The sequence below is a fragment of the Sparus aurata genome, chromosome 11 (genome assembly GCF_900880675.1).
Source record: "Sparus aurata chromosome 11, fSpaAur1.1, whole genome shotgun sequence".
In the NCBI taxonomy this organism is placed as follows: domain Eukaryota; kingdom Metazoa; phylum Chordata; class Actinopteri; order Spariformes; family Sparidae; genus Sparus; species Sparus aurata.
The window spans coordinates 10,906,587-10,931,622 of record NC_044197.1 but is presented as its reverse complement, the minus strand read 5'-3'; the positions used below and the strand labels follow the sequence as shown (position 1 = coordinate 10,931,622).

General features: G+C 39.8%; 2 protein-coding genes across 2 annotated transcripts; both read right to left on the bottom strand.

Annotated features, from left to right (window-relative positions):
- Positions 1-419: 419 nt before the first annotated feature.
- bsg (basigin) lies at positions 420-13,114 on the bottom strand. Its single transcript, XM_030432918.1, has 9 exons — positions 12,910-13,114; positions 8,143-8,493; positions 6,514-6,682; positions 5,510-5,598; positions 4,604-4,740; positions 4,144-4,420; positions 1,890-1,914; positions 1,734-1,806; positions 420-1,538 (listed from the first exon to the last, which is right to left on the bottom strand). The coding sequence occupies exons 1-8, from the start codon at positions 12,971-12,973 to the stop codon at positions 1,746-1,748; spliced, it is 1,173 nt and encodes a 390-aa protein (XP_030288778.1). The 5' UTR covers positions 12,974-13,114; the 3' UTR covers positions 420-1,538; positions 1,734-1,745.
- A 1,579-nt stretch (positions 13,115-14,693) lies between these two features.
- LOC115591959 (E3 ubiquitin-protein ligase RNF126) lies at positions 14,694-21,023 on the bottom strand. The gene is made up of 9 exons (XM_030434388.1): positions 20,891-21,023; positions 19,481-19,539; positions 18,775-18,835; positions 18,020-18,255; positions 17,466-17,534; positions 17,295-17,364; positions 17,012-17,105; positions 16,237-16,352; positions 14,694-16,127 (listed from the first exon to the last, which is right to left on the bottom strand). The coding sequence occupies exons 1-9, from the start codon at positions 20,963-20,965 to the stop codon at positions 15,945-15,947; spliced, it is 963 nt and encodes a 320-aa protein (XP_030290248.1). The 5' UTR covers positions 20,966-21,023; the 3' UTR covers positions 14,694-15,944.
- Between the last annotated feature and the right edge of the window lie 4,013 nt (positions 21,024-25,036).

Sequence of the window (25,036 nt, the reverse complement as noted above, 5' to 3'; positions counted from 1 at the left end):
ATGCCAATGTTAAGTCAGGTGAAGTTTTGTAGGGACCTGGAGACTTGCATTAGTTAGAACGAGCTGTGACACTCCAGAAATGTTGAGTAGAGTACTAATTTTTGGATGAACGTATCCTTAAAGAAAAGGTCACGGGCACTCTGATATCAGTAAAGCTGCAATGTTAAGTGAGTCAAAAGTAAATGAATCCGCAACTATTATCCACAAACATTTGCTTTTTTTTTTATTCTGATAGAAAATTAAGACTTTTTGGGTTTTGGACTGCTGGTGAGACATGGCTTAACACACACGCGATTATGATCTTCTGTGCAGCTATCAAGGCCTTGTTGACACAGCTCGTTGACCCACTTTTTAAAAAAGGAACCCTTTCACCATTTATTTAGACCAAAAAGTTGAGTAAGTACACCCACACAGACATGTAAAATCCAATATCTTTATTCAGTTTGTGCAAGTTGTACATATGATGGTGTTCCATGGAGTTGGAAGGTACAACAATTTACACAAGTCTGGCTAGGTCTTTTAAATTTGTGTAACTCTGAAATGGTAACATCCAATCACAACACTAGGTTAAATGAAACATATGGCTTCTGAATCATCTACACAGTGAAGGGAACGGAAAGAGACGACGGTCCAACGATCGCACACAAGCCTTTTTTTTCTCGAATCACATCGAGTGAGAAAGAAAAACCTCTTTTCAACCGTTTATCTGTTTTATTAGATTGAAACATCAGTGAGTAGTATTTATGTTGCATTCATCAGAATCAACAGATGTTACAGCTCTTGCACTTGGTCCTCAAGAATACATTTTTATGTGGTTGTGACATCAGCAACAAAAACATTGGCGACTAAAACAAAGCATGTGAAGAGTAAAGGAATTAAAAGCACGATTTAAAGGGAAAAAAAGCTCAAACTGTAATTTCTTACGGCAACAAAACCCTAGCAGACATAAATCAGAAATCATTTCTGCATTTAATCTTAAAGTGTCACATTTAAATCTTGTAACCTATAACAAAATGCAAAAAGACAAAAACTGAAATGGTGCTTGATTGTTAAGGCAAAGTATACAACTCTGCTAATGTAGGGACAGATCAAATGTGTGTATTCAAACACACTCCAGTCGTTGCTATAAAAAGAATGGCAGTGATTTGTGCTGCTTTACAGGGAACCATTCCAGATCGCAGAATATAAAAAGCAAAACGACTGACGGATGTGAGGTTGGCGTAGGAAGCGTCAGCATCAACAGAAAATTATCACAAACTAGGCATTCCTCACATGAACTTTCTATGATTTTACAACAAACACACAGTTTTTTCTAACGGCTTTAAAACTCATGCAATATTTGCCCCCACGGCCTCAAGCAGAAATTATTTCACACTATGTTCTCTGGCTGCACAATGTGGAGGAGAAGAAAGAAAAACAAGAGGAAATCAGTCTTAAAACATTAACACCCAAGCACAAAAAGGTACTTAAAGTTGCAGGGTGCACAGTACAGTGTGCAACACAACAGCTGAATCCTGGACTGCCTTCTGGATGTCCACCTAGGAAAACAAAAAAAAAGTCAATGAGCAATGGCTTGACTAATGGATTTATATTCCATTTAACCCTCCGATTCTATCAAACATGCAGACTAAGAGACAGACCAATGTAACATGTTTTGACTTTAATTTAAAAAGAGGCATATAATGCTCATTTTCATGTAACGAATTGCCTCCCACACGGATACTGACACTTACCTCTTTCAGCTCCTAGTTAGAATTCCTTTGCCTCACATTCTTGTCTTTGTGATTTGCATTAGAATTGCTCTTCCTGAAAAACAACATAGCAAACATGAGTTCTGTGGAAAAATCACTTTTAGGCAATCAAGGTACTAAGCAGCTGACTGTACTTACAGAGGAGCAGATCCTGAGTCGTCATCTGCATAGCGGTAAAAGATCAATGAAGAGAAGACAAACAAAAACAAGAGTCAGTCAATAGCAGGGGACATGTCTGATTGGTGCGAGCAGTACATGCCAACCCTCTCCCCCCACAGATGACGGTAGCAAATGTTAGAACATGACATCCTCTGCAACATGACTCCAATGAGGTTATGATCAAATCTAACATGAACTGAAGCATGCCCTCCTGTTGCTTTTCTGACAATGAATGACTTTCATTTACAAATCCACACACATAAGTTGATGGTGTTCCATCTAAGACGCATTACAAAGTCTCTGTTAAATCATCTACAGTACGTCTCTATAAGAAATCTGTCACGACATTTTAAAAATGCCATTTATGAACATTTTTAGCATCACCTTAGCCTTAGCATCACAGAGGCTCATGCAAAACAAGCAAAGGACACCAAAGGAACACTGCAGTGGCTGAAGTCAAGTAGAAAAACAGTAAACATCTTTAAACTGGCAGAGCTAACACAACCTGGCATGTAGAGTGACAGTATTCACACCAGAGCAAGAGCACGTATTCACAATGTAAGGCTACCTCTTTGGCCAAATGGTGAATGAGACAAATGTAAATGATCTTGAGAAGAGGGTTGCCTGTCATTTATCATGCACAGAGTACAAGATGCAGAAGGCATGCAGACAGAATGCTGAAACCTCGCACTTTTCAACCTATCCAATGTCATGTCAAACCATTACACTAGCTTACGTGTCTCATTTGACTCTTTCATTGGCTCAAATACAGGATTTATTATTTTTTTTACCAAAAAAAGGACCAATATATGAAGTGGAAAGAAAATATTGCAGGGCCAGTGAAAGAGTGACCAAATCTTTGAGCACATTCCTCTTAGAAGTGGCGACTATGAAAGCAGATCATTCAGACTCCCATAGTTTTGTCCACGCCGTCATCCCAGCTCAACCACTTCAGTCTGACATGCAGTTTTTTGTTCACTTACCAAAATGCAAAATCAGCAGCGAACAGAGAAGTAAAAATGTAAATAATAAAAAATAATAGTTTCTACCACAGATTGTTGAAAGAGAGGCCGAAGCTAACCCCTGGCCTTCATTTAAAAAATGTAAATAATAGCAAAACCAAAGACAATAAGGGTTCATAATGAATGCATGCAACTACAGTCTGGACATGTCCAACCAAAGAGCAATGCTTTGCCTTAATAGTCTCCAAGTAGACACTGGGGGCACTAGATCTTCTTAACTCACAATAAAGTAAACGAGGCCTACAGTTTGACAGGTTTTATATACACATCGTGACGGAGGACAGAGAAGTTGAGTGCAGTTTGTGTAAAAGCTCATTATGTTAATTTACTTTCTGCAGGATATTTTCACAGCCACTTTGGTAGCTAAATATTCATGATGAGGGCTTTTACTTAAATCAAAACCCATGCAAGTAATGATAATAGCAAAATGACCAGTACGTTTTGGAATTCACCAACCATTGGGGACAACTGAAGAATACAATACTCAGCTCTAATTGGCTGGTCAGACCATAACTAGCATCACTTTAAAAAAAGGATTAGAGCCACGGGGCTGTGTTGCAGGTATCATGAGAAAATTAAATATGATCTAGGAGGCCCAGTTTTTGCATCAACAGCACGTTATAGCAATATGGAGACAAATTTTACTAAATATCATTAAAGTTAGGTGACCCCTGCACGTATTTGATTAGCATGTTCACAAGTTGTGATGAGTTTACTAATGTTTTCAGAAAGCAGAGGCCATGGAGGTTAATTTTTCAGTGGATTGTAAGTTAGCATATTTAATTTTTAGTCAAATGGAGTTTTTCTTCGCAATGTTATAATATATCTGAAGAAAATGATCTATATAACAGCTTTATGTTTTTAATGCCTTTGCATTTTCTGCATTATGTTACATGCTTACTTGTTTGCTAAATTTTTAGCCTCCGTGGCTTCTAAATGTCATTGCCTAGCAGCGGTGTTATCAACAAGTCATGTACACGATATGCTTGGTGTTAAAGTTGTTATCACAAGCTCATTAGCTCTATTTGAAGGCAGCATTATTTGTGACTGACCTGCAGTTTTTATTTGTTTTTATTTTGTGAACCATCCAGCACTGCATCAACTCAGTGGCCTCAATAATATAAATAAGACAGCGGCGTCTATCCAGCTGTGCTAATCCGACCCAGGAATGGATGCAATGTGTACTGTGTGAAGAAGAGTGGTGTACGTACCATCGGTGATCTCATCAGGCTTTCTCCTCTTCTCATAGATGAAGATGATGGTCACCAGGATGATGACCTCGGCCACAATGCCAAGGAAGGGCCAGAGGGCAGCCAAGCGGCTGCGGACACGCAGGTGGATCTTGTCGGTGTTTGTGCCAAGCTCATTGGTTCCAGAGCACGTGTAGTCACCAATGTCGTTTTCGATGCTCAGATCATTAACAGTCAGAATAGTCTTGTTAGGGGTGCTCTTGATCTCATATTTGTCGGTAGTGCCATTGAAGATGGGCTGAGGGTTATGTTGAAGCAACAAGTTAGTAATGCATCCTGTATTATTATTAATTTATTTTTTAATTTTGAACTGAAGCACAGGAAATACATCATAATCAACTTATCGACGCCAGTATATTAAAAGGTGACTGAAAAAGAAAAAGACATGTCATGAATCATAATTCTGAGATAATACACCTACCTTTTGGCCGCCATCTTCCTCTTTGAACCAGGTCCAGTCAGTGGGCAGCGGATAGCCGTGACTCACACAGACCATCACACCTTTGTCCTTCTCATTGCCATGCTCTGAGTGCTTGTAGGCAGCAACATGGGGAAGTGCTACAGCAGGAAGAGAAACACATTTTCACTTTCTGTGACTGAACTGATGATCCAAACTGCCCTCAGTTATTAATACTAGAGCAAAAGGTGCCTTCCCATGAGAGACCAAGAACTGACTGGAATGTTTCCAAAAAAACCTTCACAGAAATACATTTGTTTTATCGATTCCCGTGATCAGTCCCAGTTGTTTTCTCATTACCATTCCTTTGATGTTCAATCTAAATTCATTATCAAACCCTCACTCATGTAATTGTTCCCTTAACTTTATCTCCTGCATGTGAAGGTGACACCCAACTGTAAGATGTCCGATACAGAATAATTTTCTTTAATGTTGAATTGTACAAATGCACAGATAAAAAACAATCAAATGAGAACAAGACTCAAATCCACTCTAAGTAATACCTACATTACGTCTACACTGTACACATGTTCTTATGCCAATTCGATTCCTCCAATTCATCAGTAATAACTTGCTTATTAGAATTGCTGCTATTCACAATACTTTTTAAAGCACCTCCACCTGCTCTAAAATCAAAGTGTCACAAAGTTTCATTTTCATCAATATGGGACCTTTAACCACAGAACATCACGTGGCGCTTCCTTGAAAATGGCTGCTTACTTCAGATTTTGAAGTGAATCTGAATCCAAAGTACAAACCTCACATAGGGGCTTACTTAATCTGTAACTATAAACATCATAACATCGGCATAACACGTTAGGTAAAACTCCACCATGTAAGCAACTTTTGATCTGTAATAAATTAACTTACTTTTGACTTCAATGGTGCGGGTCAGTGGTGGTTCAGTCTCGAACACACATTCATACTTCCCACCAGAACTGTGGGTAATCTTCTCTAAACTATGGGAAGAAAAACAATTCAGGATTTGAGAACTCTTTCCAACAAATCTCATAGCAAAATCAGTTGCATTTTTCATATAGCTGGTGGGGATCAGTAACTGATCAGTTTTCCGACTAAGCAAAGTAAAAAAATCACAATAGAACCTCTTTTATACTCAAGACCTGGGGTGCTACAAAAATTAAGCCGTTTGTCCAGGCAACAAATATTTCAAATTTTCCCTGGTAATCAGTCCCACTTTTGTTTGGTTCTGCTGTCCCGTACAGTCCTGCCCTCGCTCTCAAATGGGGAATTAAGGTCAGGGCAAGTGAGCACACTGCTAGGGGCGCTTATCCATGCTGCCAAGACTACAGGCAAATCTGCACGACTGCACGGTCCATCTCTCTGCTAATCAAGAGTAGTGAATGCCTGACTGGCGCCCCTAGCTCTGCTGCTAATGGAGGCAGCCAGATACAGTGAGGGGGGAGGGCGACAGACATGCAAAAGGGAAAGAGAGAGAGAACATTAGAGGATAAAGATGGCTATTGACCGTAATTTTAGAAAGGGACAGAATAAGAATCAGAACAAAGAAGGATAAAAGACCAAGACCAGCAGTGCACTTTTAGGCTGAGAAACGGTTCAATGTAATATCAATGAAGCTCCGTCTTCCAGCCCATAGTACAAATAAGGATTTTAAAGCCTACTGGGTTTGTCATGTTCTTATACAATTTATTCAATCAGCACTGCCAATTAGTGAATTGCACAGAAAACACAAAACAGGCCTCTTTGTAAAAAAAAAATTATTCTGGTATATGGGTCAATGGGAAACACCTGCCAGATTCAAGACGGAGGATAGTTACATGAGGGCTTCATTCTACCATAGTATCTGCAAGTCATAGCTTCCCATTTGGCACATTTTGGTGGACGTAGCGACTTACCGGAGGACAGTGAATGCAACAGCCTCAGGTGACTTGGAAGTTTCAATGATTTTGCCATTGTGCGTCCAGTGGGAGCCCTTGACAGGGAGACTGGTCTCTGTCAAGTTGCAGCTCAGGACAGCAGAGGTCTGGTTGGTGACCTCAGGGGGATCGGTAATGATGTTTGGGACTTTAGATGAACAGAGATGGAAAAAAGAAATTACTCATTATCCTTAGCCAAAATGTTTTAACACCCTTATATTTCATTACTGGCAAGAATTGACTTGAAATGTATCATTATCAGAGTGTGCATCATCATTTTTTTAACTGACTTCTTGTATCATCACTCAACAGTTGTCTAAACAGAAATAATTCCTTCGACAGTACAAAGTGTCATAGGGCATACCATGTACATGGCAGCTCTATGCACATATTCACGGATGAGCAAAGATACAAAAGGAGGTAGGGTGGAAGAGGTCAACTATGAGGATCATAGGACTGAATTGTTTCTCCATTATTCTTCTTACGGTCTCAGAAGTGTAAATATGAATATAAATATGAAATGGATATAAAAATAAATTTTTTTGTTGAAGACAATTGTTGAGTTTTGTGGTCAAACAGAAATCACCAAAGAATTACCAACAAAGTCCTTAGCATTTTCCTTCAACTTCCCAAGTTGGAGAAGGAAAACAAATCAGTTTTCACAAATTGAAACCATGGAAATGTTGTACCACATGTACATGTTCTTAACAAATGCACGGACGTTTCCAGGAAAGGTGGACAGAGCTCTCCATAATGGGGAGATCTGTCCCACCAACAAAAGGATGGAGGGTAGAACAGGAGTTGTACTGGAAATCTAGTAGACAGTCTACAACAAGGTCATGGGGAAAGATCTTCATACATGCAGAAGACGCAACAAGAGCAGGGGTGTAAAATCATTGTCAGTGAAACTGCCAATCACAATGTACCAATGAATTATTTTTGCTTCAATCGGGTGAAGAAACTGACCAATTCTTTCAAAGTGATAAAAATAATACTGGACCACAAGGCAGAAAGATGCCCCGTGGCTGAAAATGTATTTAAAATAACTAGTTGCCATCTTCTGTGCCTACTATTCAGTAGGCTATAAGCCACAGGAATGGTCTACAAGCATAAACAAAAGGGGCACTGCACAGTGTTAGTATCAATTAAGGAAAAAGCTAGCAAAACATATCTACTAAGAAGTGATACTAATCAAGTAATCTGACACCCCTTTTTTAGTTTTTCTAATGATCAAATATTTTCCTGGCAGACAATATTTTTCCAGCAGGAACCATTTTGCAAGTTTCCAACCTTATGACCAGTATTATATTCAATACAATCTATCATATCCTTTAAACAGGGGAAAAAAGGGATCAGATTGAAGACATGTGTGTCAGGTGATACAGGATCTGGGAGTGGCCCAATCAAGTTTCATGACAGGGTCTGTGTTCTACTACTGGAGTTTTTGGGGACAGGAGAGGGTGAGTGTATACTGGGTGAAGCAGGGTAGAGGGGCTATTGGACAGGGAAGCATGGGAGCTGAGTGTAACAGGAGCTGAATGTCCAGGACTTCACTAATGAGGAGATAACAGCCAAGCTACTTCTCCTCATGCTTCCTCTGCAACTCACTTTCGATCACAATAACGTTTGCCTGTGAGCGGATCCACTTGATTTTGGGCGTCTTCTTGAGTTCATTGCGGTCGGGGTCGTTGGAAGCACGGCACTCATACGTGCCCGAGTCATCGAAGGTGAGGCTAGTGAGGTGGATGGTGCTTGTGGCATGTGCTATATATGTGGCATTGATTTGCACACGGTCTTCCCGTGCCCCATCAAAGAGCTGGGTGAAGGTCTCGTTGGGCTCTTCACCCTCTATAAACCACCACTGCACCTCAGGAATGGGGTTCCCTATCACCTCACAATGCAGCTCTGTGCTGTCATTCATCATTTTCATCTGAGACAGGGGAGACTTGATGAAGCCAGCTGAGCACCGTTTACAGTCCACCCAGCAAGCAGAGATTTCGAGAAATGTTTAAATGTGGTGGGTTTTAAAGCAGGCCGGGTGATTTATGGATGATAAAAGGCAGTGATGGCAGAATGACAAGCAAATAGAAAAAAAGAGAGAAAGAAAGAAAAAGAAACAAAGTTAATAAAAACACAAATGAAATGAAAATGTGAAAGTAAGCAAATAGAAAAGGCAAGACAAAAAAAAGGCAAAAATAAGAAATGCAACATAAAGGCAATTAGGGATGGTCCGAGTGTATCAGAGAGAAACATGAATTCAGTTTGCAATTAATAATGCTCAATAATCTGAAGCCATGTTTCGTTTTTGTTATGTTTTAGAAAAATGTTGGTTCTATGTTATAGTAATTTTGGAGGCTGTAATTTTTGATGCAGCTGAACTGTATTGCATTATATTATATTTCATTTGCCCCATTTATATCAAATCAGGCCAGAAGATTGAGTGAAGCCCTATGATAGGCTGACTCTGTTGAGAGTGGACTTAGACGTCAATTTAATTACCAAAAGAAGTTCCTTTATATGGGCGTGTTTTCAATCGAAAGGCTTTATAAGCCAAGTATGAGCAATTACTCAACAATCAGTGTTGTCGAGACATCCCTAAAGGCAGTTCAAGCAAATAAAGCAAAGACAAAAAAGAACATAAAAGCATTCAATAGCATTCCTATGAAATCAAAACAATGTGCAATGAGTGAAAAAGAACATGAAGAGAAAAGCAGATGAGGCTGAAATTAAAAACATTTCACATAATACAATTAAATTAATGATCCATGAGAGCCTTGGTACATGCACTGAGCATTTTTCTCTGGTGACTGTTTGTTCTGTGCCTCGTGTTACCCAACAGCGGTTAGGGTGTTAACTAGGTTAACACGTAGCCTATTTTTTCAGAACATTCTGCTGATGGTTTAATGCGGGCTATTTGCATGACTTCAACGACACGGTCAATCCCCACTGAGTTCAGCATCTGCTACTGATGCATTCACGTGGGAATAAGACTGAAACACTTGTCTAGAATTGAAGTGTTTTTACAACCCTATTGGCAGATGATTTGAGTATCTTTATAATATAAACCATATATAGTATAGTATGTATACATGTATGATATTTGATATGCGTTTTGATTCCAGTATCACAGCTCTCCAGATTCATGGCAGGCAGGGACGTTTTGTTTGGCCACTCAGTGGTGATCACGGGGGGTTATAAACTTAGGTGGGTCCAGGGAAGAATAACATTCCCACACTACGGGACAAAGCACAGCACGCTTGTCCCCCTCCTCTGAGAAAAAAATCAATGTCTAACAAAAGCAGAACAAAAGCAGGGCTGGGCCCAAGGTACGAATAGGAAAACAAAAAACACACACACCCTTTTTCTACATTCCCCTCATGAAGATGTGCTTAATTTTGTACTGGAGAAGATCAATTTTCCAAACATTCAAAGAATATAAATTCAAGAGAAAATGTGACAGAAAGACCTGTGAACTTGTCTGCAAGAGCCTCAGTCTCTGCATGTACACTATATCATATACCCTTTCTTACTTGGTGACTTCCAAAGGTCATCTTCCTAGCACCACCTTCCTAACATGCTGTATGAAAGTTCAAAATTAAATATAGTCCAGGCCCCCAGTCCCATCAATAACTAGATGTAAACCACGTGAAGTTTGACAGTGTCCTTTACAGCCTATAACCCTCTGTTATTTAACATAAGAACGTGTGTACCAGCTGTGTTTAGTGCCCTTTCAGATAACAAATGCAAAAGTTGATATTCTATATTTACATATGGTCAACAACAACCTGACGACCTAAGCAATGTTCAAAAAGAAGCCTGTCAATCTTTAATTTTAACATAAAGGAAAAATAGAGTAACCCTGAGATTTGCTGAGCACAAAAAAGTGGAGTGGTGCAAAGATAGCCAAACTATGGGGATGCATGCTTTATCTACACTGAAGTTAACTTCTCATCGAACAAGCTGGTTGAAAATTAACAGCTCAAGTTCAAATGTACTCAGCATTTTGAAAACACAAAGGGTATAACAATGATGACAACATGAGGCCACTTTCAACACTCTCAGAACGGAGTCTACAAAGTATATTGAAATGTTCATGCTGAACAGGAAATGCTAGTACAATGCAACGCCCCTTTCCAGTAGAAGATGGATGTCGATGGCTCCAACCTGATGAAACCAGTGCATGCATGGAAACGGACACATTGTTTGAAGAGGCCATTTCAAGTTTTTGTTTCAGCCTTATTCAATCGGTCAAGGTCATTGTTTGGAAATCAACACCTTCTGGTGAGGGTCAGCTACCCGTCACCTCCAGCCCACATAAATACGCTGAATGTGACCTGATCTTTCAAGTCCGTGTATGAGGAGTTCAGTAAACACGTATCCAGCTTTGTTCTATGTAATCATTCAGCCGTTGTGGACCAGGACAAATCTGTCACCACTATCAGAAGGATGTCAATCCCCACTGCCAAAAACAACCCGTCACTGTCAGTACTACTGCTTAGATTGTAGGCTCTTATCATAAAGTGATCATTTTAGTGAGAGCTGATTAAGCAGCCAGAGTCTCAAAATGGTGGTCAATAATAAAATGAGTCCTAATTTAACACCACTTCCCAAATAAATGCGATTAAATATAGAGTAACAAATGTGATTAAACTGGATTTTCCAGTTTTCACATAAAGTAGCCTTACCTATGCGTCCGCCTCGTAACCCACTTCTCATGCAAAAGTCAAGCTTAAGGAGAAGCTAAAACTCTAGGGATATCTAATTTTACTTCTGAACTACATCAGAGCAGGAGACATCAAGAGGCTCCTTATATGTACTAGACTGATAAGTATATGCGCATAAACTTGCATAAACAGTCTGGTTGCTGCTGGCACCAACGCTCTGCGAAATAGGAAAACCATGCCAGTGGTTTATAATGTGTGCACTTGACTTAAGTCCATAGTTATACAACACATCATCACAGCATCAGTATTTGCCCATCTCTTTTCACTGCATTAGCATGATGAAATATAGAGGAGGAAATGACTCAGTCTGGGTATTTTCTGTGCACGACACCATTTTAGAAACTCTAAGTGGTCGAACTCAATAGCAAGGAGTGTATGTTAGGTAGAGTGTAATAGAAGGGCTATTAATGTCATAAACACACTCACAGATTAAAATCTTGACATGGACTGGGTACAGTGATAGCTGAACCATTTACTATACTCTTTACAGGTACATTGTGTATAACATTTGGACTATCATCATATAAATACCACGTACAACCTCGCTAAGGGTTCACTGCTGCCATCAGTCTTTCTAGCAAAAACAAAGAAATAAAGTGAAGCATACCCCCACTTGATTGTCTGTATTTGCCATAACACTCATCAATGCAATGTTGAAACATTCAACAGATAACTATGATCTCTGTGACCAGAGCAAAGGGCTACAGTGTCTATTAATAACAATCTGCTCCTTATTGAGTGATGTTAATCAATGGTGAGCAGGGCAGACCATCTGAACGGAAGCAGGCTAGTGACAGATCATTTAATGGCCACCAACACGACTAGGCTCTCAACCCTTTGATGGCAAACGACAGAATACGATACAAAGCCCAACGTACTGTATCGTGACAACTGATACACATCACGTGGACCGGGCCTACTGGCTCACTGAAGCATAGATAACTGATTTAATAAAAAGGCACCAACGGCAAATGGTAATGGGTGTCATTTCTAATGTTACAATCCAGGGCTGCGGTTCCTAAAAGGCTGTGATGACAGACCAACGAAAGGACGGGGATTATTCTACCCCCGGGTGGTCTGGCAAAACGTGGCTCGGATCAGTTAAAAGGGACATTCAACCTAATGTTTATTCCCAGTGCACGTCATCCCTTTAAGGTCGCAGGTTCAGTTTACCTTAATGTTAGAACAAACATTCCCAAACCGCCATACATACGATTTCCAATTAACATGAGCGCTCACGTGATTCAGTACATCTGCTAACGTTTGGCATCGAATTACTTTCTCTGAAACAGTGACAGACGAAGATGGCTCAAAATACATACATTAAACGTTGATCCAGGTTAGTGACAGAAAGCTCGGATGACCGCAACGATCGTGCGACAGCAAATTAGCTAAATGGGTCGCTAGCAACAACACTACGCCAAACGCAGCTAAGCTAACGACAGTATGTGAATGTTACTGACGAACGCCGAACGAGGCGGTTTAAATGTTGAATCAATGGAAGCTTTAAAAGGGCAGTCGACGTCGACAAAACTCGTCTGTCGTCACTTTCGCAAAGCAGCACTCGGACTGGACATTTATTTTTATAATGGTCGTAATCAGGGCAAAGTCTACATCTTCGACAGAACATGGCTGACACAAAAATTCTTACCTGTGGACGCATTGGCTTGCCAACAGCACAACAGAAGGGCACTGACAGCCCACAGTAACTTCATGGTTATGATTTAGCGTTTACTAAATCGTCTAATACGCGCGGTGTTTCTCTACGACGAGCCGAATCTCCCTCTTCCTCCCTTTTCCCGTCGACTGCCACCGAGATGTAGGCGCTGAATGTTCCGATGTAGTTGCTCGTCCTCTAGTTGCACCTCACGCACACGCCCTAATCGGCACGTACGAATGACGTAGTATCCAGGGGGCGTGGTCACGTGACATAAATTCCACTGGTTGTTCAGCTAAAGCCTTATTAAACGTCTTTAGTGATCATGATCTTATGTAATTAAGCAAAATGTAGGTTACATTTTAAAATGTTTGATAACGACCGAAAATACACTCGCTATCGTTGCGATTTATTATTATTTTTTGCCACACACTGGAAATGTTAAGGCCTCATGAAAATATGCAATAAAGCCATAAAATAATCATTATGTAACCGCATATCAGTACAATTCATTTGAGAACCACATTCAGTACTGCAAATTCATAGGGACTAAGCATGCATGCCAGCCATCTCCATATAGTGTCTCTAGGAAAATCACTCAGATGTCAGTGTAGGTTGGGAGTGAAAATATCGCCAAAAATGATGCATTCAATGACGATATGAGGCTACACCACAAGCTCACAAGAGTCTAGGATTCATCCACAGAACACACACAAAAACAGCAAATACTATCCTTTCTTGATTAGGGTAATCCACTTGGAAAGACATTCATTTGGCAGTAATCAGACATTGTACTCAGCACACGGTGACAAAATGACTTTGCTGAAAAGCACCCAAGGACAGATGACACAATTCAAATATCAGTTTTAAAAGTGTGGTAATGCCTTGAATCTTGCTGTGGGGATGGCTGTCAAATCAAGACTTGACGATGGAGAGGAAACTAAAAAAAGTAAACTTCAAAGTCCATCAGTGGTCTGATATTAATCCTGTTGAATGTTGTTAATACCCCGCTATTATCAATTTAAAGTTACTATATCAACTTAAAGAAGGATAAGTAAATGTATTATACAAAAAAAAAAAAAGTCAATGTTTTTGTTTTGCATCAAGATATTTTGTGTGTTTTCAAAAAAAATCTAGATCCACTTTCAATTCAATACTGGATAAAGCTAGCCACCACTTACATATTCACAACATTACGAGCTAAAATGGTATCTCTAGTTATTGAATCTCAAGTAATTTAATATCAAAACAGTTCATCATATTTCAAGGTACATACTAAGGCAGAAATATGTGCCTCATTACCACAAAGGTAACTATAAATTATGACTGTGAATGAGCAATTTCGCACACAATTCCATATGCCTATTGTACAGTCATGGACAAGCCTATGTTTTGTCCACAACAACAATCCCTTCAGATTAAAGGCCTTTAAACTACGCCCCCCCAGGGGAAAAGAGAGCTACAATGTAGAGGAAATACACCCATGTGGCTAAACAATAAAAGGAAGCAGAATTTATTGGCTTATTGATAAAATTTAACAGGCAAGCATCCTGCTGAAAGATTTAGGCCCAATATGACCCTGTTTACTATCAGGCTTTACTTTGAAAGCACAAAATCTCAAAAGACCATATTATGTATTGAAATCACTTCCAGCACTGCTCTCTAATGATGTTATTGTCCCTGGTTGAGCCCGCAAGACTTCACTGAACAGACAAATAATTCAGACGGAGTGAATCACAGGCCAGCACAGCTGAGAACTTTCCTGTTTGCAAAAAGTGTTTACCATTCTACCATTTTATTTATTTTGTTTTAGGGGAAAACAAGTGACTTTTTTGTTGAATATCTGCTCATTTGCTCTACGAATGACAAAAATGTTGAAAATGTCCTGCTTGTGTCACTGCATTCCATCTAGTGGAACCACAGCACCACACTGAGTGCAGGAAAGAAAACAGACTCTGCCTCAGTGGTTGTTCACATAGAAATAAAATACATTTGTCTGTAGTTAAGTCCAGTTGTTCATGATTAGACCTTCAAAGAATATTATATATACACACGCTGAGAATGCTTTACATGGATTTTGAGTGGTAGCACACATACATCTTTATTTTCACATCAGTTCATATTTTTTGGACAATCGTACTGCAAATCAATAGTTCGTCAACTGGAAACTTTAGAAAATATCTCATTTACCTTTAGGTTAAAATGCACCGTAATGTTTCGAAGTGTTACATGTGAAAAGCTGATCTAAATTGTAGGCTTGCAGCCAAAATAATAAACCTATGTGTGTGGGATTTAGCAATAATTACCCACATCATTATCCAAACAGCACGAAATTACTGCAATTTGACACATCATCTCAAGTGCAAACAATGGTACCTGTGTGTTGTCAGGTAATCTTAAAACTTCAAGTGGATCTTGACAATAAAATCATTTTACAAACTTCTGTAATTTTGCTTTGAGAGCTAATGAATTAAATGTAATATCCTATGAAACCATTAAGAAACTTAAGTGCCCACTTAAACAGCGCACTACAGTGCACTTTGGGTCACTCTATCTGCGAGATATGAATGCTACTTATAAAAAGGAATAACTGTACATTTCCTTTTGCACCATCGGCAAAAGTGGATCATTTGAAATCATAAAAGTCCGGTGATTAAAACAAAACAAAAACAGGAACTGTGTTGTTGTCCCGAGTCTTCTACCTTTGGATTCCTTTGTGTACTATTCCAGTATGAGGTGGTTTTAGGCAGATCGAGCCTTTTGAAGTTTTACTCCACATCCTCCCTGACTGAAGCTGAACTCCAGGCCTCTGCCCCTTCCTTTGTTCAGATTCCTGATGAAGGTGGGAGCAACAGGACGGACAGTAATACTTCACGTATCACTTACCCCTGAATCAGGCTCGAGTGCTCCTGGTGAGATGCACTCAGGTCTCTGCCCCAGAGCAGGGAGAGACTGGAGGTCACCGCTCTGAAGTACAACAGCCCAGGAGCTATAAACAGCCCCATCGGGTGATAAGGACAAATCATTCTCTATGAGTTATCAGTGGAGTTCTCATTGCTGGTCGAACTTGAGGACTGAGGGGTAGAGGAAGATGAAGAGGAGGAGGAGGAAGAGGAGGAGGAGGAGGTAAAGTTCATCCCTGATAATTCTGGAGGGTTTGTTGCAGTGTTCTGTCCACTTAAGCTTTTCCTGCACACTGGACAAGTGTCATGCTGAAGGAAAAGAGAGAAAAATATGAAGTGCGATGGTCACCGAATTATTTGAGTTAGCAAATGGGGAATATGTAAGTGGGACAAGTGTAAGATAGCTATCATTTAATACCTGTTCCAGCCAAGGGACTATGCAATCATTGTGGAACATGTGATTGCATGGAAGCTGTCTCACATTTTCTCCGACACTGTAATCTTCTTTACACACTGGGCATTCAAGTCCTGATGCTAAAAGACAAAAAGACATGTCAAAAAAACCAGACAATTATGATCAGTCAAGCCGTTCATTTAAGGGGCGCTTAAGATGATACTGGAAATTGATGCCATTTACCAATTTTTAGATGATGATTTCAATAATACTCAAGACTTTCTGCACGCAGTGCTCCAAGTTGAAAATATCTGAACTTTTCAGAAAGACACTGGTGTTGTCACTTTAGCTTTTCTATGGGGAACTAAACATATATTAGATGGCGTGTGACTTGTCACCTGTCACCTGGGTAACCAACAAAATGGTGAATGGAGTTGCTCTGGCTGCGTCTGCCTATCCTGAGCTTTATCTGACAGGAGCTATCACGACAGAAACTGGTATGGCCGTTTGTGGAAGGAGATAGGCCAGACACACTTTTTTTTCTGTATGCAACAGAATCCTGCCTTTGTGTCAACATTCTGGTAAGAGGATTCAAATGAAACACTGAGAAGTCAGCTTTGCTGGAAAAATAGTACTTACATTTAAATTACACTGCAATTTAATCACAGCCTGTAACCATCTGTTGTAAAGAAAATGAAACCGCTATCCAAATGTGCCAATACTAAAGTCTAACATTTTCAAAAAAGGAAACCAGCCATAAAACAGTCAATTACACCAACATCATTATGTTTTAACTCACCGACATGTTCTTCTGTAACTTGTACTGTAGGAAGAGTTTTTATTTTATCCCTATCAGCAGGCGGAGGGCCTGTGTTCTCAAACTGGTTTAATAACTAGAAAAGAGACAAAAAGATAATAATAATAAAAAAAAAGAGATTAGATTAAATACATGTTTTATGCATATCACTGCTTATTTCATGACACGTCTTAAATGTTTAATGAATATAAAATTGAAAGAAAAAATCTTTATGAATAGGTACAGTAATCAGTTTAAAAACATCTAAATGATTTCTTCAACTTACCTGAGTTATAATTGCATCTAGTCCATTAGCTCCCCAGGCATAATCCATAGGATTTGAATGTAGAACACCCCTTTAAAAACAAACAGTACAACAGTTAGGAGACACTTTTGTAGAAAATTAGCTTCAAATACAGCTTGAATAGTAGTTAAATATAGCTCTGTACAGACTTACCAGGGTCCAACACCAATATTTGGCATTGCAGTGGGTGCAATAATTCCATTCACTAGTTGTTGAATAATTCTACAAAAGAGAACACACAGCTATTATACAGACGTATTGAGGTGGAAACCAAACTAGTTCCTCGTAGTGATGTTCTGATTTATTTTTTGCCTGTAACCCTGTATGGATGTAATGTGACCGCTATCATTGTTGTATGGACTGGCTCGGGTAAAACCTTGCAGAGAATGATTGCCATACAACATTCCTGGATTATCTGTCTTAACCAAAAAAAGAACAAATCAAGACTATAGGTCACCATTCTAATGGTGGGGGTTATCCAGAGTAAAATATTGCGTAAGAGCCAACATGTTGCTAGTGCCATCTGACTCACATGAAACCAACTTCTTCTTCACTGCTCTAAAAAAAACAGCAGTTGCCAGGGGCAGCACAGTGCAACTTCCTGTGTTGGCTTTTAGCAGGCTGGCTCTTGAGCAATGAAGAAGGTGTTTAAATGTGCCGCTATTAACTTGATTCCCTCAGGCCAGGCTAAACACTGTGCTCCTTACCCCTCTAAAGTAGGAACTCCCTCATGCCTCCCTGCTTGTCGTCTTGAACCATGACGACTTCTTGGTTGCCTGGCACCATATCGTTGCCGTGATGCATTTTCCCTTTCCCTCCTGTTTTCAGCATCCCTGTTGTCCTCAGTTCCCAGTCCCGCCCCGAAGTCAAAGCGGTCATCGAAGACACCAAGAGCAAACTGACCATAGCCAGAGGGGAATGTGAACAAGTGCTGGTCTGGATTCTGGTAGGATAAACACACAGAGAAAAACTTGTACTGTAATCTTGATAGTAGAAACCAGCCAGGGTTAGGGATTCCTCTACATACCATAGCCTTTTATGGTCAATACAAGACACCCGAGGAACTGAGACATTAGTTGACAGTCAGATCAAATTTCAGCCAAATATAAATGTAGGCTGACATACAGAAGTTTCCTGTTTACTGAGGTAAAAGTATTGTCCAATCGCCGGTATTTTTCAGTAAAAAAAGTCTTCCCAGAACATTGACATAAACTACATATTAAGCCAAGACTGTTTCTAATCTTTGGGAAAAATTAAAACAGCCCAATCTTTCAACTGAATGTCACTAATAAAGGGCAATACTGTGGTCGGCCTCAAAAGCAGAAATGGAAACTCCAGCATGACTTCAGTCATGTCCACCAGTACATTAGCAAAAAAACGTCAAAGTGATCTATTTTAGGAATTTCAGACAATGTTATGCAGTGTTAGGACAGAGAGAGGTTGTGTAGAAAAGGTTAGACACCTCAAATGGTTGCACGTTTGGAGGCCCGCTGGAGATGGTAGACATGGAGCCATTGTCAGCACTAAACAGGGGACAAACAGTTGACAAAGTTATGTCCGACTATGCATCATAGTTTCAATCATTTATAACAGTTATGATATCATGTTTTTCTGTGTGCAATTTCTTCCTCTTATCCTCGACCGTCCAATGTTTAAAATGTGAAATGTAGCTATCGTTGTCCAAACTTTTGTATTGTAATTGTAGCACCTTGTAATGCAGTGAGAATAGTTTTTAAAAAAGGATTTAAAGAGGATTAAGGACAGTAATACAACGCTGCCCAAAAAACCCATAAAAATCCATGCAATCATTGTCAAGCAGTGCCAAAAATGAATTAATGTGGCAAAATGCAAAATGTTTCATAACACATACAATCTAAATTATTTATTTGAGAAAGACTTTAAAAGTTAATTTTTAAAGTCTTCACCTGGAAATCTGATTACAATCATTCATGTGATAAATGATGATTAGAGAAGACAGGATCATTTGTTGCAGAAACAACAATTATCTATGTTGCTGTAGGGCTTCATCCTCTATGTCAGCTACTGTATGTTGGTGAGTAACATAACTGTTAGGAATGATGGCCAATCATAGAAAAATAAGACCCAGATTAAAAAAAAGAAAGAAAATTATGCCTTGATTAGAACAGCCATATTTCATATACACACACCTTCTCTCCTCCAGCAGTTCCTCAATAAACCCTGAATCACATCTTGGACATGTGTACTCCTGTAAACAAACAAAAAATAGTTAAAACCAACACAACTCAAAATGTACAGCTGAAAATGTTTTGCAGACAGTCACTGACATTCAGATTAATCACTTGCATGAACTTTACAGCTAAGCCCCAGACATGTGTCAGTGTGTGAAAAGTGTAAACAGCGCATCCGATATGTCAGACACTCCACTGACAGGTGGCCAATTAGATAAGGAAGACAGAGGATGATAATACTTTTCTTGTGACTAATCCTGGATCCAACGCCAGCAAAGACAAGCAGCTGAACCTGCCCTGACCAGCTGTGTCACTATCTGGTTATAAACTGTGACCTTCAAGCCACTTCAGCCAATACTGCAGAAAGTTGAGAGGATCAACCAGATCTTTTTGTCAAGGACAAGCCTTCAGGTTGTTGACACCATGAGAAACAGCTACATCCTCCAGGCACCTCACAGCAACCCCACTTTCACACACTCCTTAATAAATATAAAACACATGAACATTGCGACCTGTACAAAGACTTGTGGTTTTTTTATTTTAAGTATACTTAGTTTATACAGTCTGATCCTAAGAGAAACAAAATGCCATTCAGCTGTATTTCTATGGCCGAAATAGCAAAATAAAAGGTCCTATTTGAACCACTACACATGCTACTCTACACAATCAAACAGCACTTACACATCCGTATGAGGTGTTAATGGAACCACAGGTCATTACCAGCAATCCACAGAAACCTATGGCTGATGTGTTACATTGTGAGGGGCACATTTGCAGCTCTATGACAGATCATTCTAGCCTAGGACAGACATGACACTTGCGTGCCTTACTGAATGGCAAAACAAGAAAAGGACGCCGTGGCATTGTTGTCGCTGAATCATTCACAGAAATGACGGACAATATAGTAATGTACATAGTCTTGAGGAAGACGAGTGTGAGAAACTCTGGGATGAGAAAAGAAACACCTGAACGCACTCATTAGATGCGATCACATTGTTACAGATGGCACGTACCGTTATTTCTAGTCAATACAGCTAACATTTATGCTAATATGCCTCGTAAAAAACACAGTAATCAACATATAATCCCGGCAAACGTTGCTACGATGTTTGCAAGAAAAGCAGAACTATTCTATAGGCAGTTCTTGTGTGTATGCTGGCCGATGCGCTACTTAGATAACAAACTAACTAACACAGGCGAGCGTTAGCAAGATAAACGCGATCCCCCCTTAGCAAGCCAGCTAATACTGTTAGCATGCTAACTGCTGGCCCCGCCGCTACAAACGTTTCTACTACAGTGACAACAACAGCACAGTGTTTCTCATTTGCCAAAATGTCTCCTTATTCACTTTCCGTCTATGGTACTCACGGGAAGCCGAGGACTAATCTCTGCCGAGCATCTGTGACAGAAGAACCGGCTGGGCCATGGAGGAGCTTCCGCCATCTTTAGTCACTAAACAGGTAGAGAGGGGGGAAGGACTACGGAGCACCGGAGAGGTCAATTCTAACCTGCTGGAATATACGACGTCCATGTGATTCACATAACTGCACTGCATTATACATTTACCTAGATATTAAACTGTGTTTTACGAATAAAAGTAATGTCTGCATTGCTTATAAGACCATTTGTCCTTAAGAAGTGGAACATTACTACATAAATGATATATAGATATCCTAGAATTACATTAGATTAATTAGATTAGAGATTAATGTGACAGTTTAAAATGGCTAAATTAATTAACTGGGTAAACGTGAGGGATAAGAACATCTTATTTTACAGCAAAGGTTTGTTTTATTAACTTATCTGAATTTGAAAGCCAGTAACAATTATGTGTCTTATAAAAAACTGCCACATGGTGGTGCTTTTGTGTATGAAGTGCTGAAGACTGTTCCTGTATTTCACATTGTGGCCAGGGACTGAGGGCTCAATACACTCTTGTTAAGTTTCCTCTGGGACTGATGAGACCTTGAGTCAGGTTGAATGTTGGGAAAACCAGGTTATACACACATGTCAATGTAAAAGCCCCAGAGAAGTAAAGAATGGAAGACTGATTAATGTAATACCCCGGACAAATCTGTATCATGTATCACCCCGCTGTGTCTCCACTGAACTCAGTGTCTTATTCCTGCAGGTTCAGGGCCCCCTGATCTCCCTGTTCACATTAAAACCTGAGATGTGTTTTTGCAATCTGGCAATCCACTGGATTTAGTTTGACACATGTTACTTTTCCATTGGATTCCTGTCAACCACCTCTGGAGCCCAAGAGGCATATTTTACGTGTTCAGAAGTTGTGCAGCATCTGTTTTTCAGCAAACACTCATCTCATCTAAGGTGGATTTGTATGCTGTCCTTGATTATTTGATAGTAGTCGCTGGAACCATTTGGTCAATTGTCAAATCTGAGACATAAAGCTATAAATAAGTAGCCTTTCACATGGGAAAGACATTGTCTCCTTTCTTGTGAACAAGATATTGTCAGCTATCTGGCATAACTGAGATAGCACTGAAGGTCGCAGAGATCATTTAGTTACGTAAGAACTGGAGGGGAAAATGATTGATTTTATGTTGTTTTCAGGTCTGTTTACATTTTGGGAATTGTAAATTAAAACTTCCCCAATATCTTTTTCATAATATTCATAATGGGCTTACCATGAGTGCAGACTGACAGCGATAAACATGTCACAAGTCAAGTCTGGAGTATCTCTTTTGTGCTTGGCACCACATGTTGAGAGTAAGTAGGAGTTCCCATGCGACTGCCCATCGGCCAATCACATCTCTCAAGCCGTCTGGCCTGATTTTTATTTACAAATGTTCCGTTTTATACTCTTGAGGAGAGTAGCCCTGGATGGAACCCGCTCCCGCAGTGTTCTGAATGAAATTCAGCCACATATCCATATCAGCCATAACACACTCTGTTTCTCAGTCTCAGTATTGTGCAGAGATAAGAAGTGGAGCCATGTTCTTTTGACAGTAGGACAACTGCAATACTTCAGTTCCACATTGGCCTAATTTCCCAACATGACACGCAGAACATACATATGATGACTGAAAGTAAGATTGTTTTAAGTTTGGTCTTATTATGACACTTTACTCACACTGCAGTGAATCTACTTTATACAGCTGCTATACTCATACTACATTTACAGTACTGGTACAAATTCCACTTGTTTACCTGGTTACTTATACCTGTACCATCACAGTATTTACAGTATATTTATTTTAGTGCCTGTTTATCAGCTGTCTATTAGCAGTGTTGTAAAAAAAAATAAAGATATGATATTTTGTTAAAGATATTTTGTTAAAATATTACTCTGGAGAAAGTAAACGTCAACCATACAATTATCAGTGTATTTTTATGTTGTTTGTTTGAATCTGATTGTAGATGAATACATTCATTCATTCAAATGCAGTATGTAATCTAGTATCAAGTAACTACAAACTATCAGATACATGTAGCGAGTTAAAAGTACAACATATGCCTCTAAATTGTAATAGAGTGAAGGTATAAAGTGACAGAAAATGGAACTACTCAAGCATCGTACCAGTATTATTACAGTACAGTGCTTCAGTAAAGTTATTTGGTTACGTTCCATAATTGTGTTCATATCTGCCTCAAATCTTTTCTCACACAAACTGCACAACTGAAATTTGGTAATGTTACACTTTCTTTATATATATTTTGTATATAAACAGTATATATAAAAGCAGGATTGGAGGAAGCCTGAGAATATTTTTCGGTGTAATTGTTGTTTACGTGACAACAAAAGAAGCCAAACTTGAACTAATGTCCTCTCTCTACGTCCGCGTTGTGTCTGATCTGGCCATGTGGGAGCAGGAGAGACACAGCTGTCCCATGGGCTGAGATTAGAGAGGGTCTGATAGCACTGAGGTTTGCTATGTCTGCCTGGCTGAGGTAAGCTATTGTCTCTCTGTGCCCAGTGCGTCACCGCCATCCCGGGCGAGTGCTCATTGTAGCAATGCAATCTGGGGAGTGAGTGACTTTGGGTCAGAGACAGGTCATGTGCTCGGCAGAAAACAACTCTGCCAGACAGACGGACCTTCCACAGCACGTAGCTTCAGGTCGCTACTAATCTGGATTTGGAATATCCAAAAACTATATAAATGTTCAGGTGAAACACACTTCTTTTCAGGAAGTATATAAGATGTTTTTTTAGTATGACATGACCGAAAACACTGAATACATACAATAAAACACTGCAAGGGGTGGGAGTAACTAATTGTTTTTCTTCCTGCCGCTGTAATTAGGTAAGACTACAGATGTATGCATGTGTACATGCATGTACAGTGACTTACACAATAGAAGGATTGTTGCTTCCTCAACCTACTTTTTACAGTTTAATTTTTCTATCATGCTCCTAAGTGCAATAAAGCGTTGCAGCCAAGGCAGCAGACAGATATGCTGCAAGGGACACTGCTGCTTTTGTCACTCCATAGAGTTTTTCCAGACACTCCAGCCGGGATTGCCCCACACAGTCCCTCTGGGCCCCCGAATAACGCTCACACACACAAACAGACACATAGACACACATACACACACACACACACCCACACACTCAGCAATAACAGCCGCCTGCTGGAACTTCCTGGGCCTCTTAGTCATGCGTCACTTGTTTTCAGTCCCACCCATCGAAGACTCTTTCTCTCTCCAGACACAATCTGTTTGAGGCCATGTGTCACAAGAGCTGTGCATCAGACACACACACACACACACACACACACACACACACACACACACACACACACACACACACACTCACACACACTGTACGATTCCTTGAGAAACAGCAAGAAGGGACAAAGCTGTATTAAAAAAAATAAACCTTACACTTCCTCTACATGTATATGCACATATTAGTATCACAGCAGGTATCCCTTCTGTCCTGTACAGTGTTTTTCCGCTCTGCTTGTGTTCCAGAACAAAATCCCTTGGTACTGCATTGGTACATGACTGTTTGGGATTACATCACCGGGCAGCTAACAAAATACAGATACTGCTAGAGTAACAGATGTGTACAATTAGCTATTTAGGCTCAACCGCCTTTGTTGTCGTGGAGTGTTTGTGGTCCCTCACCGCAGATGTTTCAGCAGTGTTCGACTTTATCTGCTTTCTTGACCCGTTGCTTCATGAGATTGTAGTAATCAGTCTTAATCATGCGCAGCACACTTTGTTTGAAATACTGTTGTTTTCAGTCTGTAAACGTCTGATTGTATTTACTTGTGGCAAAGTGACTTGTTTTAAGCAATTTTTAATGCTAGCAGCATGGTGGGGATGACAATATTGGTTTGTCAATTGTTGAGTTGGTCCGCCACTTTGGTCCAGACTGAAATATCTCAGCAACCACTACATGGCTTCAATTTCCACAGATATTCACGGTGCCTAAGGGATGAATCCTGCCAACTTTGCAGCAACGGTTCATTGAGTGCTACTACCAGGTTGAAAGTTATTGTTTTTTGGACATTTGGACATAACATTTCTGCATTAAATTATCCAAAA